The sequence below is a fragment of the Cebus imitator genome, unplaced genomic scaffold, assembly GCF_001604975.1.
Source record: "Cebus imitator isolate Cc_AM_T3 unplaced genomic scaffold, Cebus_imitator-1.0 Scaffold110, whole genome shotgun sequence".
Taxonomy (NCBI): Eukaryota; Metazoa; Chordata; class Mammalia; order Primates; family Cebidae; genus Cebus; species Cebus imitator.
The window spans coordinates 964,571-983,280 of NW_016107425.1; the positions used below are offsets into that span (position 1 = coordinate 964,571).

At 46.7% G+C, this 18,710-nt stretch overlaps 1 protein-coding gene across 1 annotated transcript in view; it reads left to right on the top strand.

Moving 5' to 3' along the window:
• The window catches only part of GORASP2 (golgi reassembly stacking protein 2), a 37,952-nt gene extending 28,070 nt beyond the window's left edge, over positions 1-9,882 (top strand). The window contains exons 7-10 of the mRNA XM_017538166.2: positions 1,194-1,317; positions 5,697-5,783; positions 6,893-7,000; positions 8,552-9,882. Coding sequence (XP_017393655.1) covers positions 1,194-1,317; positions 5,697-5,783; positions 6,893-7,000; positions 8,552-8,892 — 660 coding nt within the window. The 3' untranslated portion in view covers positions 8,893-9,882. The remainder of the gene's footprint in view (positions 1-1,193; positions 1,318-5,696; positions 5,784-6,892; positions 7,001-8,551) is intronic.
• Positions 9,883-18,710: the final 8,828 nt, after the last annotated feature.

Genomic DNA, 18,710 nt, shown 5'->3' on the forward strand with positions numbered 1-18,710 from the left:
TAGAGACGGGGTTTCACCATGTTGACCGGGATGGTCTCAATCTCTTGACCTCGTGATCCACCCGCCTCGGCCTCCCAAAGTGCTGGGATTACAGGCTTGAGCCACCGCGCCCGGCAGGAAGACTTTTTAAGGAATGAGATATTTGAGCAAGCTTACAGGGTTTTTGAGGTTCCTTAAGGCACCTCAGGGCAGTTAACTCTTGTCTGCACAACTAAGTAAAAACCAAACATCCAAAAAGAAAATGCTGCTGTTGTAAAGACAGGGCTGTTGCCACTGTGGTTTTGTCTATGCAATTTGGTCATCCTCAGTTCTGGAGGAAGGAAAAAGCTGCTGAGAAGTTTCATCCTTGCCATTGCCTCATGGCTAGAGCCAATACAGTTACATGTTCAGACCCCAACCACCATATCCACTGACCATAATCAGGGCTTTCCCAGATGAACCTCTTTCGGTAGTCTGAGAAGATGAAACAGTGACTAGCAGCTAGGGAGAGGGCCAGAATACAGGTTGTCTCAGAGTGTACCAAAGGGCACTGGAGTTGCAGAAGGTGGATTATTCAGAAATGAAACCACCCATCTGTAGAGTCTTTATAGACTCCTTTTTTTCTTCTGAAAAGTGGAAATCTGGCTGCTACATTTATTCACTGATGAGAAAATATTAAATGGACTCATGAGGTTGGAAATCTTGAGAAGTCTATCATGTATTACATTTGATCTTAGCCAAAAGGCTGAGAAGCGATGTCTATCATGTATTAAGACTTCCAGCTGATTTCTTTCCTGAGCAAGGAAAGTTTAAATAAATAAATAAACGAACCAGCTGGGAATTCAGAGTGAAGAGGAAAGGAGGGGTGGTTTAAAGGTTGAATAAAATGATTTCCAGGTGGTGAGGAAAGAGGAGAGAGTAGAATCTCTCCTAGTGTGGAAGTATCTAGAACAGTGGGTGCAACTTGGGGTAGAAGCCATGTGTCCCAAGACTGGAAGTGACAGGACAGACTGATGCTTACAGTGCATGGTCCATGACATGTGCCAAAATTAGGAGGGAGTGTGTGGAGGCAGATGTGCCAGATGAAGCTTGTGACAGCTCATATATGAACCAAATATGTATCTGGTTCAGATACATACAGGGCAGGTAAGAGCCAATGTTTGTATTTTCTTTTAAATAAACTTAAGTAATCTTTTCTTTCTTTTTTTTGGAAGGTCCAGCTGTCCTCAGTTAATCCTCCATCTTTGTCACCACCAGGAACTACAGGAATTGAACAGAGTCTGGCTGGACTTGCTATTAGCTCAACTCCACCAGCTGTCAGTAATGTTCTCAGTACAGGTGTGCAGAAAAATATATTCTGTTTTCAGTCTATTTTATTTTGTAATATTATTGCATAGAATTTTAAAAACCGACCAGATACAGTGGCTCACACCTGTAATCCCAGCACTTTGGGAGGTTAAGGCAGGAGGATTGCCTGAGCTCAGGAGTTAGAGACCAGCAATATGGTAGAACCCTGTCTCTACAAAAAAAAAAAATTAATTAGCCAGGTGTGGTGATGTATGCCTGTAGTCCCAGCTACTCAAGAAGCTGAGATGGGAGAATTGCTTGAGCCTCGGAGGTTGTGGCTGCAGTGAGCCATGATTGTGCCACTGCATTCCAGCCTGAGCAACAGAGCGAGACTCTGTCTCAAAAAAAAGAATTCTAATAATTAATGCCAGTGTACCTTGAAAACTGCATATGTACTCTGTGTTGACAGGTCCTGGCTGTGAAAGCTTGTTCTAAATCACCATGTGGATACATACGGAGCTTAAATCTCTTTCCTGCATATTTTAGACCCTGACCTTTCCTTAGGTTCTACAACTTGTAAAGTCAGAACTCTGACTTTAAATTCTGTTAAACTGCTCTGGTTACTCAACAAATGTTTGCGTGTTTCTGAAATAGTAGGCGCTAGAGATGCAAAAGTGAGTATGAACTCCTTTCTGAGGAGCTCAGTCTTGCTTAGGGGACATGTGCCTGTCTCCTCCTTTTTCTTTTTTCTTTTCTTTGAGGCAAGAGTTTCTCTCTTGTTGCCCAGGCTGGAGTGCAGTGGTGCGATCTTGGCTTACTGCAACCTCTGCCTCCACGATTCAAGTGATTCTCATGCATCAACCTCAGAAGTAGCTGGGATTACAAGTGCATGCCGCCACACCCAGCTAATTTTTGTATTTTTAGGAGACACAGGGTTTCGCCATGTTGGCCAGGCTGGTCTTGAACTCCGGAACTCACGTGATCAGCCCTCCTCAGTCTCCCAAAGTGCTGGGATTACAGGTTTGAGCCATTGCAACTGGCCTCCTTCCTTTTCTTCATTCCTTGTTCAACCTAATGTAGTCCTTTTTGTTTGTTTTGGGTTTTTGTTATTTTTTTTAATTGCTTTCTGGGCGCGGTGGCTCACGCCTGTAATCCCAGCACTTTGGGAGGCCGAGGCGGGTGGATCACGAGGTCAAGAGATCGAGACCATCCTGGTCAACACGGTGAAACCCCGTCTCTACTAAAACTACAAAAAATTAGCTGGGCATGGTGACGCGTGCCTGTAATCCCAGCTACTCAGGAGGCTGAGGCAGGAGAATTGCCTGAACCCAGGAGGCGGAGGTTGTGGTGAGCTGAGATCGCGCCATTGCACTCCAGCCTGGGTAACAAGAGTGAAACTCTGTCTCAAAAAAAAAAAAAAAGATAAAATGCATATTACTGCATTTACTATACAATTGACCTGCTGAAAGTATACAATCCAGTGTTTTTTAGTGTATTTGTAGAGTTGTACAACCAATAACCTCAGTCAATTTCAGAATATGCCATCACACCAAAAGAAACCCTGTACCTATTATCACATTCTGTCACCTAGGCTGGAGTGCAGTGGCACGACCTGGGCTTACTGCAACCCTCCGCCTCCCAGGTTCAAGTGATTCTCTGCCTCAGCCTCCCAAGTAGCTCGTGCTACAGGCACATACCACCATACCTGGCTAATTTTTGTGTTTTTAGTAGAGACGGGGTTTCGCTATATTGGCCAGGCTGGTCTCAAACTCCTGACCTCGTGATCCTGGGTCTGAGCAATTCTCCTGCCTCAGCCTCCTGAGTACCTGGGACTACAGGTGTGCACCACTGTGCCTGGCTAATTTTTTGTATTTTTAGTAAAGACGGGGTTTCACCATGTTGGCCAGGCTGGTCTCAAAAGAACTACTGACCTCAGGTGATCCACCTGCCTCAGCCTCCCAAAGTGCTGGGATTACAGGCGTGAGCCACTGCGCCCGGCCCCAGATGCTCTTCTGATTTTAGGAGATAGTTGACATGTCTCTTCAAGCCCCAGTTTCTCTTTGACATTTTAAATCTTTCCTTACATTGTAGTTATACTTGTATTGTCTTATAAGCACATGCACAGAGATCCCTGGCTTATGGCACTGCAGAGAAATGGCTTCTGTTAAAGACAAATGTAAATAAAGCAGTAATTACTCAAGAGACTGAAAAAAATTGACATCATTTTTGAGTAAATAAATTTGAAAAGACTAAAATGTTCTAGCATAATAAGTGAGAAACAACTTTTTGAAGGGCATTTAGTTTTCTGTCTTCACTTTTCATTATATTGCTTGCAAAGAAACCCATACAATGTGGCATAATGTAATATAATAGCCTATGTAATATAACTGTAGAGATATAAAAGTAACTGTAGAGAAATAAAAGTATGTATATTTTTAAACTTTTTTGTGGATGTGAAGATTTTTGGATTATAAAATTTTTAGAAAATGACTACCATTTTGAAGTGGCATTCATCATTGTGACCTTTTCAGTGCACGCCTCACACTTTCTGTTCTCCTTCCCTGCTTGATTTTTCTGCAGTATGTCACCTATTTTTTTTTTGGAGATGGAGTCTTGCATTGTCGCCCAGGCTGGAGTGGAGTGGTGTGATCTTGGCTTACTGCAGCCTCTGCCTCCCAGGTTCAAGTGATTCTCTTGCCTCAGCCTCCCAAGTAGCTGGGATTATAGGCGCTCACCACCATACCAACTTAATTTTTGTATTTTTAGTAGAGACAGAGTTTCACCATGTTGCCCAGGCTTGTCTTGAACCCCTGACCTCAGGTGATCCACCTGCCTCAGCCTCCCAAAGTGCTGGGATTACAGGCATGAGCCACCACACCTGGCCCAAGTGTATCACCATTTTACATGCTATGTACTTTACTTACTTGATTTTTCTCCTTTCCTTTTCTTGCCCCTCATTAGAACATAAATTTCCTGACGGTTGTGATTTCTGTTTTCTTCAAGTTGTAAAGTGCCTCGGTGCCTAGAACAATGTGTAACATACAGTAGGTGCCCCAAAAAACTTGAATGAATGACCACGCTCAAGTATGCATCCAACTCCTTTGAGAATCTGATGAAAGCAAAGAACCTGCCTTCCAAAAATTGTTGTATACAATTTTAGGAGCTTCACAGACCCCCTGAAGCCCATTTGTGGGCCCTAGATTTAGAATTCCTGGCTTAGATTTAGTCAGTTATTTTTGAGACTTGTGAATGTATCCTTTAAGAATGAAAAGAAACTTATGTTAAAGACTTTATTGGGAAATAGAAGAAATTTGCTTAACCAATCCAAGCTGCTTTTATTTTCTTAAAAACAAGAATTCAAAACAAATATAAAAAAATGATAGCATTGCTATTGCGTGTGACCACTTAACAAAGCACACAGTCACTAACATTTTGGTACAGAGTAGAGTATTCTTATATTTCAGTGAAATTATGCAGTCTGGGATCCAGTAGAGCATTTGCCAGTGCTGCAGTTAGACTTTTTTCTTATTTTTGCTTGCCTCTGAATTCCGTAGAAAAGTAGGCAAATGAATAAATAATAGACCATCTGCATAGTTGGTTCATACTTTTAGGCACAGTTTATTCCCACTACCATATTTATGCAGATCTGTAAGACAAAATCTGGAATCAGTGTGCTAGATAAATGAAAATGAATGCTAAATTAGTGAAAGATGTGCTTTCATTTATTGTTTCAACATCAGCAAAACCTCCCACCGGGGTAAGTGGTAAACATGACTAGGCAGTATCCTAAGGCTGACTTGTACACGAAAACCATAACCTCCTCAAGCTAACGTTAGTACAAATGGAAATGTGTTAGACTTCAAAGGACTATCACAGAACCTAAGGTCAAAAGGAAATGGACATTCAGGAAGCCAGGTCATTGTCTCCATTCTAGAGGTTCATATGCTGTTTTGTCTCTTTCAGGCTACCTATGACATGCTCTGCTTTCACAAACCAGCATTCTCTGTTTCACAGGACCCATAGTCCCCCTGAAACCCCAGGCTTACGTGGCATCTTAATTTAGGAGCCCAGTAGAGATTGACTAGAATCCTTGTGTCCCATTTACAAATGTCTAAGATAGTTTTCTATTCCCGCACTGCTTAGGTCAGGCGTAAACCTCCCATCCAGTGAGCTGGGCTGGGAGTGGGATTGCACGGCCTCCTGCCCTCTTGGCCCAGGCTCTGGTAACAGCCTTTGTTAAGAGAAGAGCTGTGGGCAACATTAGTGGAGCTGCCATAAAGGGTGACATACAATCAGTTGCAGCTGCAAATTGGGACCAAATGAAAACCCGACAGTGGTGTAGGAGGGGACTGAAGATTGTCCTAATGTGTTCTGTTCATTTTTTGTCCACTAAATTTGTTAGAAATGAAAAGACTGTGCTTTCATTTTAGGTGTACCAACAGTACCGTTATTGCCACCACAAGTAAACCAGTCCCTCACTTCTGTGCCACCAATGAACCCAGCTACTACATTACCAGGTAACCACCAGGGGACTAGAGATGTGGCTAATGATAATAGCATTACTAATATTTGCATCTTAAAAACAATGAAAAATACTATACCTATGTGGTAACTTTTTATGTCTTTTAATCTCAATTTATCTCGGCAGTAAGTTTGTGATAAATGAGAGCTAGGGCAACTCTTCTTAGTAGCCAAAGAACCAGAGATGTCAGTCATCAGCTAGTTAGCTGCAGAGCCTAGCAGTCCTTACCCCCAGCCAGCAGCCACCTGCCACCCCTGCAACTCCACAGTGCAGCAGCAGCAGCCAGGAATTGGGAATCTACAGAAGTCCATTCTCCAGTGTCTCCTTAGTGACAGATGAACAGTTGTTCGTGTGAGCAGACACTATGTCCTGGAAGAGAAGGCTCCTTATTTGGGTCTTTAGTAGCTCTAACATTAAATTAAATGTTTGTGTTTTTCTCTTTGTATTCCTAGTGAAGACCAAGTCCCTTTATCCAGCCTATAATAATCAAATATTACTTCAGTGATCAAATATACTTTCATTGTGAGGGCTTTTAATATATAGCTAAAAATGTCATTATCCAAGCATATTAAGCCATGAACCACATATGTGCACACACACAATGATAAAGCAAGTGTGCTGACACGTGGAGATGTGGGAAGTTGGGTGAAAGGTATATGTGGGGATTCTTTGTACTACTTTTGCAACTGTAAGTCTGCAATTATTTTTCAGAATAAGAAATTTAAAATGCCGTAGAGACTGTAAACCTCAGCCATCAAAGAAAAATTCAGTTTCATTTTTTGCCATATTCACTGAAACAAATCAGCCTTTTCTCCAAGGCACTCGGGCCATAATCATTCTTATTCCAGAGCATTAGGAGTATTATTTATTTTCATCTTTACCCATTTAGCCACCTAATCCATCTAATCACTTGGGTATAGAAATATATTTCAGTTAAGTGAAATTTCGTTGTTGTTAATGCGATTATGATACAAACTGCCACACATTAGGTGGACTTCTGCTACTATCACTTGGAAGTGGCTAGGATTGTTTTTAATACACACGGGTTTATTTCTTCCCCAGGTCAAGTGATTTCCCTTTTGTGCTTTTCTGCCTTCTGTTCAGGTCTGATGCCTTTACCTGCAGGACTGCCCAACCTCCCCAACCTTAGCCTCAACCTCCCAGCACCACACATCATGCCAGGGGTTGGCTTACCAGAACTCGTGAACCCAGGTACGTTGCAGACCTCACCCTCCTAGGATACTCTCTAATAAAAAGTTTCATTCAGGAATGCCCATCCTCTTCAGTTTTTTTCTGGAAAGAGTGAATCTGTTCAAAAAATTTCAGCTACTTCAAATAACTATTCATCTTTTTTGTTTAAAAAGTTTAAGAGCACACCTATTATCCCAGCACTTTGGTAGGCCAAGGTGGTGGGTGGATCACCTGAGGTCAGGAGTTCAAGACCAGCCTGGCCAACATGGTGTGAAACCCTGTCTCTACTAAAAATACAAAAATTAGCTGGGCGTGGTAACACCTGCCTATAATCCCGGCTACTTGGGAGGCTGAGGTAGGAGAATTGCTTGAACCCAGGAGGTGAAGGTTGTAGTGAGCTGAGATTGCACCACTGTACTCCAGCCTAGGTGACAGAATGAAACTCCATCTCAAAATAAAAATAAAAATGAAGTACTAGTAGTAAAGTCAAAGAACCATTTACTGTCTCAGCGCTCACCCCACTTTCCTTTTGTGCCCTGTATTCTTGGTTGCTCCTCTGCCCTTTCCCCAAATTTGACAGGCTCTCAGCAGTGAGGGTTTCACCAGCCGGCGGTTGCCCTTTGAACCTGTGCTTTATACCTTGCTTTTCCTTTGTTTCTTGAAGTAATTACCCTTTCCTTCATTCTGCATTTTAAATTTTTTTTTTTTTTTTTTTTTCTTTGAGACCAGAGTCTCACCCTATTGCCCAGGCTGGAGTGCAGTGGTATAATCTCATATCACCTCACGGCAGCCTCCGCCTCCTGGATTCAAGCAATCCTCCTACCTCGGTGCCATTGTAGTCCCTAGTAGCTGGGACTACAGGTGTGTGCCACCATGCTAATTTTTGTATTTTTTTTTTTTTAATAGAGACAAGGTTTTGTCATGTTGCCCAGGCTGGTCTCTAGCTCCTGGGCTCAAATAATCCTCCCACCTCGGCCTTCCAAAGTGCTGGGATTACAGGCGTGAGCTACCACGCCTGGCCTTGCATTTTAAGATCATTATAATGAGCCCACCAAATATAATGTAAATGGTTGTCAATCACAGATTTTAAGCAGAGGCGGGGTACCCCTGTTGAGGACAGTGGAGGGGGCGATAATCCAGGCCCCTCCCTTCTGCTGCCTTCGCAGGATGGTTGTTGCCTACCTCTTCCTGTTGTCTGTCAAAAGTGCAGCTGTAACTCAGCTTGCAGCTGGCCTGGGTGAGCATGAGTCCCCCTGTCTGAAAGCCAGTGTAGCTGTGTTACCTGCTGGGTGGGCTGCTGTCTGTCCTGACTGGATCATTTCTTCCCTGAGCCAGTTCCCCCAGTGCTGGGCCAGGTCACATGGAGCCTAGAAGCTGAGAACCTATTCCTCTAGGCAGCCTTGATAGGGAATAGTTAGCCCTGCCAGGGCCTCCATCTGGAAAGGTTGTGATTTGTGTTACCTACTCAGCTTCAGTTTCCTTAATGAAATGTAAATAAAAATAGCCCTTTGGCGATGCCTGCTGCCCTTTCAGTGCTGGGAAGATGTATGATCTGTGCTGTTTCTGTCCTAGGTCTACCACCTCTGTCTTCCCTGCCCCCCCGAAACTTACCTGGCATTGCACCTCTCCCCCTGCCATCTGAGTTCCTCCCATCATTCCCCTTGGTTCCAGAGAGCTCTTCTGCAACAAGCTCAGGGGAGCTGCTGTCTTCCTTCCCGCCCACCGGCAGCCCACCCTCCGACCCTGTCACAACTACTGCAAAGGCAGACACTGCCTCCTCACTCACTGTGGATGTGACACCCCCCACTGCCCAGGCCCCTGCCACTGTTGAGGACAGAGTCAGCGACTCCACTCCAGTCAGCGAGAAGCCTGTTTCTGCGGCTGTGGATGCCAATGCTTCTGAGTCACCTTAACTTTGAACTGTCCTTCAGAATCGGCGTGGTATATTTATTTAACCACGGGAGCGTGTCTGGAAATGCAAACTATCATTAATTTCATACTAGTTTGTACCGTATCTGTAGGCGTCCTGTAAATAACTGCAAGGGGAAAACTAAACAAGAAGACGTGCGTTGTATCCTGCCAGGTTGAGTGGGGCCCATGCTCTAGGGAGAGAGATGGCAGAAAGTGCTTGTAGTTTAAACAACCAAAAAAGAATGAAGGGTGGCTTGCTGCCAGGCTTCCACTGACATTCCTAGGGGTGTGTGTCTTCAGGAAAGGTGATGGCAGGGTGTCCACGAGGCTCCTTGTCCCTTGCTGCTCCTTCCCTAAGAAAATGAAATATTCTATGCCTAGTACTCACACGCAACATTTCTTGTACTTTGTAAGTCGTTTGCGAGAATGCAGACCACCTCACTAAACTAAATGGTAAAGAGATTTTACTTTTGGTCTCCGGGAGTCACATCTCTGTTAAGGTTTACACAGAAATTCCACCTGAAGACTTGTGTTAAATTTCCACAGTGTGCACTGTTATTTGAACGTCTTTTTATTCAGCCTATACAGGGATCCTTGTTTTGAGCTCTCAGAATCACTCAGACAACATTTTGTAACTGCTGCTGTTGCTTTCTACATCCACCTTCTAAAGTGGCATTTCAAAAGAAATAAAGAAGGTGTCGCAGTTTTAAACCAGAAGGTGGCACTCTGTGGCTCCCTGTAGTAGTAGTATAGCTATACTGGGAAAGCATAGATACAGCAATAAAGTACAATAATTTTACTTTTTTTCTTGTGTTACATCTAAATTACAATCCTTAATTGCCACATGTGCACTTATTACTCTCCAGTATGTCACGCATCTTTAACTTTTCATGTCCTATGCTTGCTTTCTCCTGTTTTCTAAGAGATGGTAAGTTAACTGGAATTGATTTACTGAATGAAATTAAATGCAGCTATTCCTGTTTTTGAAATAAGACCAAAGTGATTCCTCAGTTATTGCCCTGGTATGAATCTGAAGATGCTCATCCCCTGCAGAGAGGATGTGGCTGAGGTGGCAGCACCTCACGTCACCCTCATGTCACTCGCCCCTGGCTGCCCTGCTGGACACTGGAGGTCAACGCCAGCCTAGCACTCTCCCAGGAGGCCCAGTGCCAAACAGTTACAGGGGTAGATCGGTTTCTGGAGCCAGGTTTGTACTTAAAACTGAATTATGAAAGAATGCTCCAGCCCTAATCATAGCTGCTTCTGTTTACACTGTGGAAATGTTTCTAGAATATTTCAGTTAGTAATCCTATTTTTTGAAAAAGAGCTTGTAACAGGTGAAGAAAGTATTCACAAGCACATTTAAATGTTACAATTTTTGACTTTCCAGGATAGGAAAAGTTGAAGTTACTACCTTCCAAAAGATTTCTTAAAACAAACATTAAGATCTCCTTAATATTTGTTGCTTTACATTAAAAAACAGTTATTAAGGAGATCACTTAGTGAAAAGCAAGTGAGTAATTTTTAAGTTACACAAGATGATTTTTTTAAAAGCAGGTCTTCCGAGGCAGTGGCTGTGAACTCCGGTGCAGGCACGGCTCCCATTTGGGAGCAGTAACAGCCTGGGCGCTCTTCCTGGGCAGATGTCCGTGGCGTAAATGAAACACTAATCTCTAGTGAGGTTGAGGGGGTTTTTTTTGTTTGTTTGTTTTTGAAACAGGGTCTTGCTCTGTCACCCAGGCTAGAGTGCAGTGGCTTGATCTTGGCTCACTGCAGCCTTGACTTTCTGAGCTCAAGCCATCCTCCCACCTCAGCCTTCTAAGTAGCTGGGACCGCAGGTGTGTGCCACCATGATGGTGAGGGAATCTTAACATTCACTTGGGAAGTGGACACAGACTTGGCCTGGATTGGCTCATTGGATCTTCCCTGAGGCGGAAGGTACTTCATTATTCTCTGCTGTCTTGGGAAAAACCATTTTGAGTCTTTAACAGTGATAGATCTGCTACCAGGTTCCAGAAACACGGATGTAAGAGAGCTTTCCTGACAGTTGGCCACTCTCTGTGGCCTTGTAGGGAGACAGACCAGGGAATCAGTCCTTAGGGCCAAGGCAGAAGGATTGCTTGAGCCCAGGAGTTCACTGCAGCCTGGGCAACATAGAGAGACCCTGTCTACAAAAAAAATTAAAAATTAGCTGGGCATGGCGGCACATGCCTGGAGTTCCAGCTACTCAGGAGGCTGAGGTGGGAGGATCGCTTGAGCACAGGAAGTCAAGGCTGCAGTGAACTGTGAGGAAGCCATGCAGGGTTAGGAAAAATCTTGAATGTTTGTGTGCATGGGGCTGGGTCCTATGTGCTGGGCTAGGGAGTTTGAACTTCGGCTTAAATACGGCAGTCATGAAGGCTGAAGGGCAGCGGCAGTTGGGAACCAGTTTCAGGTGGGACGCTGACCTGAACCTCCCTTGCTAGCTAAGACTCTTTTAAGTCTTGGATGATGACTCTGTTAGTCTGTACTCATACTCCTATAAAGAAATACCCAAGACTGGGTAATTTATAAAGGAAAGAGGTTTAATTAACTTAGTTCCACGTGGCTGGGGAGGCCTCAGGAAACTTAGAATCATGGCAAAAGGCAAAGGGGGAGCAAGAACCTTCTTCACATGGCAGCAGGAGAGAGAAGCCCAAGCACGGGAAATGCCAGAGGCTTATAAAACCATCATATCTCATGAGAACTCACTCTCACCGAGAACAGCATGGGGGAAACCACCCCCACAGTCCAATCACTTCCCACCGGATCCCTCCCTCAACACGTAGGGCTTATGAGAACTATAATTCAAGAAGAGATTTGGGTGGGACACAGCCAAACCATATCAGTGACTTTACCTTTTCCCTTCTGATTTTTGTTCATGTTTTATCTTTAGTCCATTACTAATTGTGCTTACCTGGGAGCAGCTTAACTTAGCTCATTTCCTGAAAATTCTGAAGACCTCTTCCTCACCTGAGAGGCACCTACTGAAGCTCAAAGATGGCTCCGCCTTGGATGTCCAAATATTTCTGCCCTCGACTACAGTGAAGATGTGAGACCAGCAGGTTGCTGGAGCTGTGGGAGTGACATGGAAGCCCTGGTCCCACCTTTAAGGAACCTATGGTTTAGGTGGGAGCGTGAGGCAACTTCATGCAAACCTCAGCAAGAGAAGAGTCTCAGCTGAGCAGAGACCGGGAATGTCGAGTCTGGGTGAAGGGAACATACTCTGGCAGCTTCTTCATTGCCAGAGTAGAATGCTTCTTCTACATTGTATCAGGTGGAGAAGGGGTTTCCAGCAGCAGTTGGCTACAGGTGCATTTTGTTAGAAAATTAAATACATGTTATTTCAAGGATTTATTTGTGGAAAGTGTTTTCTTGCAGAGAGTGGCCCTATTTTTTTAAGTTAACTTTTGAAGGAAGGTTGGGTCTTCCCCCTGTGACCCTGAAGATGAAGTCCTTCTTTAATTATCTGACTTTCCAGCAAGTTTTCAACCCTCTCTTCAGATTAGAATCGCTTCAAGTAGAATATGATTCCTGGCATCTTGAAGTTTTTAAAAACTTCTCCAGGGAAGGGGGTGAGCGCCACCATACTAAACACATTTCTTCCTCCTGGGTGGGCCTGTTTAACTTCGGGAGGTAACAGGGGCATAGGAAGGTCATTGTTCTTGCTGGGTGTTTACTTTTACCACTAAGCAAAGTGCATAGGTTAGAGGAAATATCCTTTTATCACTTTTTTTTCTTTTTTTTTGCATTAGATCTAGGAAGAACAGTGTCTGGCTTGGCCAACCAAAGTGTTCCTTTATAAGCCTTTTGTATATGGAGCCAATTGATAAAATGGGGAATTAATGCCACATCTAATTCAAGCACTAGGACTCCTCGGAAGGGCAAGTGGGACCCACTCCCAGCTGGGGACTACAGGTGAGGCGGATGGGGAGGGGTGAGGAGTGGGGACAGGTGCAGATGCCGCCCCACTGCCTCTCCAGGGAGTTACACAAACATGGGTACTCTGGTCACTGACAGTTTAAAGAAAACACCACATTGGAGCCATTAATGGAGGTGGGCCTTGGACTTTCAGTGTGATCACAGTTGAGGTTACACCGTATTTCCTGGCAAGAAATAGATCAAAGCCCGTGCTCCGTGAAGGCTGCTGGGGCTTGGGATAGTAACAGTAGCCAGCGTTTATTAAGTGTTGACTGTTGTTCATGGGGTGAAGAAAGATAAGAGCGCTCTGCCGAGCAAACAACAGGAAGCACACGGGTTCCCCCCAGGCATGTTGCCTTTGAACTCCCCTGTATATATCAAAATGTGAATTAATTCCCAACATTTAAAAATCACTTGTCACAAGATCTGGTAACAGCCCTACAGAGAAGTGAACACCTCCTGGAGTCTGTCTCTGGTCTCCAATTCCCAGAGCCCCAACTGTGAGTGCCAACCCGCCTCCCACCACCGACAGGTGCCTTGGTTTGCAGAGCCCTGTGTTATCCTGGTAGTAACATGGCTGAGGCTGGGGAGAGGGGAGGGATGGCTGGGAAATCAAGGCTTCCTTACAGTCAACAGGGCCAGAACCCATGGGGACCCGGGATCAGAAAACAAGGTCCTTCACGAATTTCATTATTTGGGATCCAGTGAATTGGGTGGAATAGGCACTAAGGTTAACAAAAATTGAAGCAGTCACTTAGCAAAGCTGAGGGAGAAAATGTCCCTGCACAATGACTGGGACAGTAACAGTGATTTGGATTTCACCAGCCTCTTTTCCTAAAGCCATATTCTGGGTCCCTAAACCCATTGATTATTTACCTTAACAACCAACTCCATTGGAATTGATCAGTTCTCTTTTTCCAGGGACCAAGGGTTGTGAATAAGAGATGAATCCCTGACTGGCTTTCTTGCCTTCCATACTTCATGCCTCACTTCCTGGGCAGGGGCCTGTTTGCCCAGCTCTGCCCAGGCTGGCCTGGTTTGAGACTCACACTATTCTTAGTGAGGCTCAGGGCAGCCCTCTTCCAGAAGCACTTGAATTATGGTGGCTGGGGTTGGGGTTATAGAAACTTCTCATTTCTTCTCATAAACTTGCCTATTGCCAGAATTTTTAAAAACATTTGAAGTAATTTTTATTATTTTTATTTTTGAGATGGAGTCTCTGTCGCCCAGGTTGGAGTACAGTGGTGCAATCTCAGCTCACTGAAACCTCCGCCTCCCAGGTTCAAGCAATTCTCCTGTCTCAGCCTCCCCAGTAGTTGGGATTACAGGCATGCACCACCATTTTTATTTTTAGTAGAGACGGAGTTTCGCCATGTTGGTCAGGCTGATCTCGAACCCCCGACCTCAGGTGATCCACCCGCCTCAGCCTCCCAAAGTGCTGGCATTACAGGCCTAAGTCACCACGCCCAACTTTGAATTACTTTTTTTTTTTTTTCCCCATTTATTTATTTTATTGCATTTTAGGTTGAATTACTTTTTAATCACTAAAAACAATAGTATTTTGATCTAGGGGGTGAATGGGAGACTTAGCCAGAGAAAGCCTTTCATTTCAGTCTCTCCAGGATGACCCCTGCTGCAGGGGCTGGCAGCGTTTTCCCCCAGCAGCGTCATGACTGGTCAGAGGGAGCTCTGCTAAAATCCCCCAACCCTGTCCCTAAATTAGAATTATCCATGAAATTTCCCTTAATAGACTGGCCCTGTGACTGATTTGCAATGCTGTGTTGTGTTTGTAAATCAGTTTGGCCAGAACGAACTGTCTGTGTAGCTCAGACAGCTATGCTGAAAGGAGAGCCCAGAAACACAATGGCAGGAGTCCACGTTGTGCCCAGGCACTGTTTGGGGCTCTAGAGCTCGGCAAGCAGTGTTAGCTGTCAGGTAGTGAAGTATGCATGTTTCCAACACGTTCGCTCAGCATCAGTGGCTAAACAACCTGTGTGCTTCTTGGTGGTGAGGAACAGAACTACTAGAGGAGCCTCATAAAATCGAGAAGGAACAGGTGGCTGTTGTGTGAGTCCAAGAGCTCAAAGCCCATTCCAATTTCAATAGTTACTTTCCTTGGCCTCTGTCAACGTTTTGTTTTTAAAGGGCTTGAGACTAATTCATTTTCCCAAATTCAGATCTCTCCTCTGTATGTAGTACAACCTGAGAAAAGAGGACAACCCTCTGGGATCTTTGGACCGTGATACTGCCATATTCCAGGAGGGGACAGGTGAGGGTTCACCGGCTGAATCGGAAGGACACAGAAGAGGCAGGGAGGAGCGGCCGGGCAGGCCTTAGGCCAGGCTCGGGTTCTGAACCTGATCCCGTGGACTGGTGTTACCTAGAGTGAAGAAAACCGTCTTTCCTTCTTTAATAACCAATATATTTCACTTTACCACGTATTGGGGGAACAATAGTTGCATTGGATAAGGCTAATTTTACAAACTGCAGTGAGGAAAGGAATTGGTTTTCTTTTTTTTTTTTTTTTTGAGACGGAGTTTCACTCTTGTTACCCAGGCTGGAGTGCAATGGCGCGATCTCGGCTCACCGCAACCTCCGCCTCCTGGGTTCAGGCAGTTCTCCTGCCTCAACCTCCTGAGTAGCTGGGATTACAGGCACGCGCCACCATGCCCAGCTAATGTTTTTTTTGTATTTTTAGTAGAGACGGGGTTTCACCATGTTGACCAGGATGGTCTCGATCTCCTGACCTCGTGATCCACCCGCCTCGGCCTCCCAAAGTGCTGGGATTACAGGCGTGAGCCACCGCTCCCGGCCTGGAACTGGTTTTCAAGAGAAGTGTTGGGTTGATGGTAGGTGCAGGCACCATGCTGCCTGAGTTCTTGGCCCCAGGAAGCCGAGCTCAAACCGTGGCCCCCGCTTCACAAGCGGGCACGCTTTGGGGTAGGAGCTGAATCCACGGAGATCTGCGCGGTCCCAAGCCTCAGTTCTGTCCTCATGCAGCAGGCTCCTGGAATGACATTCAGCTTTGTTCAGGGACTCCTGTCTGATCGCCGCCCACATGGAGTGGGATCCGAACCAGGAGGGCCTCCCGAGCCTGGCCCGCAGTGCGCGCCACGAGCCACCAGGTGGCGCCAGGAGCCTGGGAAAGCCGCGCCCCGCCAGCGGCCGCGGGGTCTCCGGTCCGACCTCGCAGGGCCCCTGGGCGGGGCCGGGACGTAGCGGTCCGGCGCTTTGGGAGACGAGCTCTGGGCCCCGCTTTCTTTCCATCGCAGACCCAGTGCGGATGCGTGGGGGTTGCAAAGATCCTGGGCGCCTTCACCAAACGGTGCCCCCTTTAATCAGATGTGAAGGCAAACCTCTCCACCCGGGAACCCGTTGGGTGCCGCGGAGACGCCCTTCAGTGGCTGAGAAACCCTCAGACGCCGGGGAAGCACCAGGGGTCTGAGTGCCCAGTGCGCTAGGCGCGGGGCTGGCTTCCCTCCCCGGGGCTGGAACCTGCAGGAGCGCCGCCCCCACCCCGCTCCCTCCGAGGGCGGCGCGAGCCTCGGGCCTGGGCCCCGGCCGTCTCCTTCCCTCAGCCTCTTCCTCCCACACCCGCGGGGCGGAGGCTCCTGCTACGCATAGGCCCGGGGCGCCGGGGTGGGGCGGCTGGGTCTGGGCCCAGGTGTCCCGTGTCCAAAACCATCCCACTGCGCTGCCTGTAAATTAGCCATTTCGGATCTAGTGATGAGCCGGGAGCACAGAATAGCCCAGAGGCCGGGGAACTAACAAGTGCGGGATCAAGGTAGGCGTTCGTGAGGAGCTACTATTAGGTCTTGGAAAGATGCGCAGCGGCTCTCTTAGGTGGTCAGAGCGGAAGGGCATTGAGGCAAAGGGAACAGCATCTGCAAGGACATGCAGGAATGTAGCACGTGGTGTGTCCCAGAACTACAAACCGCTCTGGTGGCTGGAATGTGAAGAGTCAGGTACGGAGTGGTAGCAGTTACCATAGAAAGGGAAGCTGGCCAGATTGCCAAAGCCCTTGAATGCCATGCTCGGGGGCTTAAACTGCACTGCCCTGGGAAGTTTATAAGGAGGGTGTTTTTTGTTCTTGTCAAGGAAGTACCCAGGGAGCTTGCACCTTACATAGGTCAGTGGTCTGAAAAACCTTTTTAGCAAGCAGAAGCCTTTTGTAAATAATAATATGTATATATAATCATATGGAACATAGATTCAAAAGCCAGGCCAATGTGGAGCTGCCGGCAGCCTCCCTGAGTAGGAAGGAAAGAAAGGCGGGGCTCCTTACTGAGGAAGGAGCCATAGTCACCCCCAGCAGGATGGCGTGGGAGAAATCCCAGGAGCTCATTATCCCCAAGCACTAAAGCCCAGCAAAGTGCTGTCCCCTACTTCATCCCCCACCTTCCCCCTGCCTGCTCTAGATGTGGCTGGAGTAACAGATTTCCCCTGGTCTTGTGGTGAACTGGGAGGAGGTAAAAGCTGGATGGGGTGAGAGGACATCTTCTTTCTTCTCCAGCTCTTTAGCCAAAGGACTCTTTAAATCTGAGCTCGGAAAAGCAACCATGGACCAGCACTTCTCAACCCTGGTGGCTTTGAAAAACACTGATACCTATGGACCAGGGACAGCAGTGTGGAGATTGCTCTCGATTCCATCATTTTATAGATGAAAAAAGAAATCCAAAAGGTTAAATGTCTCTCTGACAAGCATACGGCTAGGGGATGGTAGAGCTGGGCCTATACCTAGTACCCAGGTGGAAATCGGAACCATCTGGGGCTTGTTTCGGCAAGTCTGAGACCCGGGCCAGTGTGAGGCGGGGCCCGTGGAGCAGAGACAGACCAGGCTGCAACAGCAGGGCTGCGTGGAGGACCTGGGTGCAAGGTTCTGAGGGGCCGGGGTCGTGGGGGATTCTCAGAACTCAGCCCCAGGCAGGGCTATTAGTATCTTCATTTCGATCAGAATTTAAAATACCAGCGGTTTGGGGTTTTGTTTTTTGTTTTTTTTTGGTTTGTTTTCCCCAACACGGAGATGGTGTAGTCAGTGGTCAGGCCTCAGCTGTGGAGAAGCCAACTCGATTCAGCCTAGTCAAATAGGGGCCGGCTACTGACGGAGCGCCCACCGCTGCGGAGGCCACGCCCCTGGCTTCAGCGCTCTTGCGCAGACGTCCTTCTGCCCCTACAGACTGGCAGAGCAGCAGAGACACAGTGGACGACTAGGGTAAGAAAGTGCTACGTTGTGACCAGTGAGGAAGGGAGTTGGCCTCAGGGGTTACACCCCATCTGTCTGCAAGCCTTGGTGTCGGGGAGAAGCCTGACTTAAATTTCTCTCCAGCACCTAGCTCCCAGCAGGCACGCACCGTATGTCGCAGAAAGGCACATGCGATGAGTGTAGCTCCGCGTGCGGGGTGCTCGGTTAGACTTGGAAGGGTGGCATGTGGTGGGCCTCACTGAGGTTCCCTGCCCGGACCATGTCCTTCTCTCGACGCTAGAGGGGGAATTGAGTAGGGAGGGGTCTGCCTTCCTGGGAGGAAGTTACAGAATGGGGCAGGGTGGGGAGGGGAGAGGTTTCAAACCATTCGGGGGGCATGGGCTATCTCCGGAGGTATGCTGTGCGTGTGACCAAGTGTGATGGAAAGGCAAGGGCTACTCTGCCTCTAACACCCAGGTCTGAGGCTTTGTAATTCTGAATTTGCCATCCAACTGGGAGGATAAAAACAAAGGTGTTTAAAACAAAAACAAAAACCCAACATTGGTTTAAAAGATATAATTTAGGCTGGGTGTGGTGGCTCATACCTGTAATCACAGCGTTTTGGGAGAATCACTTGAGCCCAGGGGTTGGAGACCAGCCTGGGCAACGTAGTGAGACCCCCGTCTCTACAGAAAATGA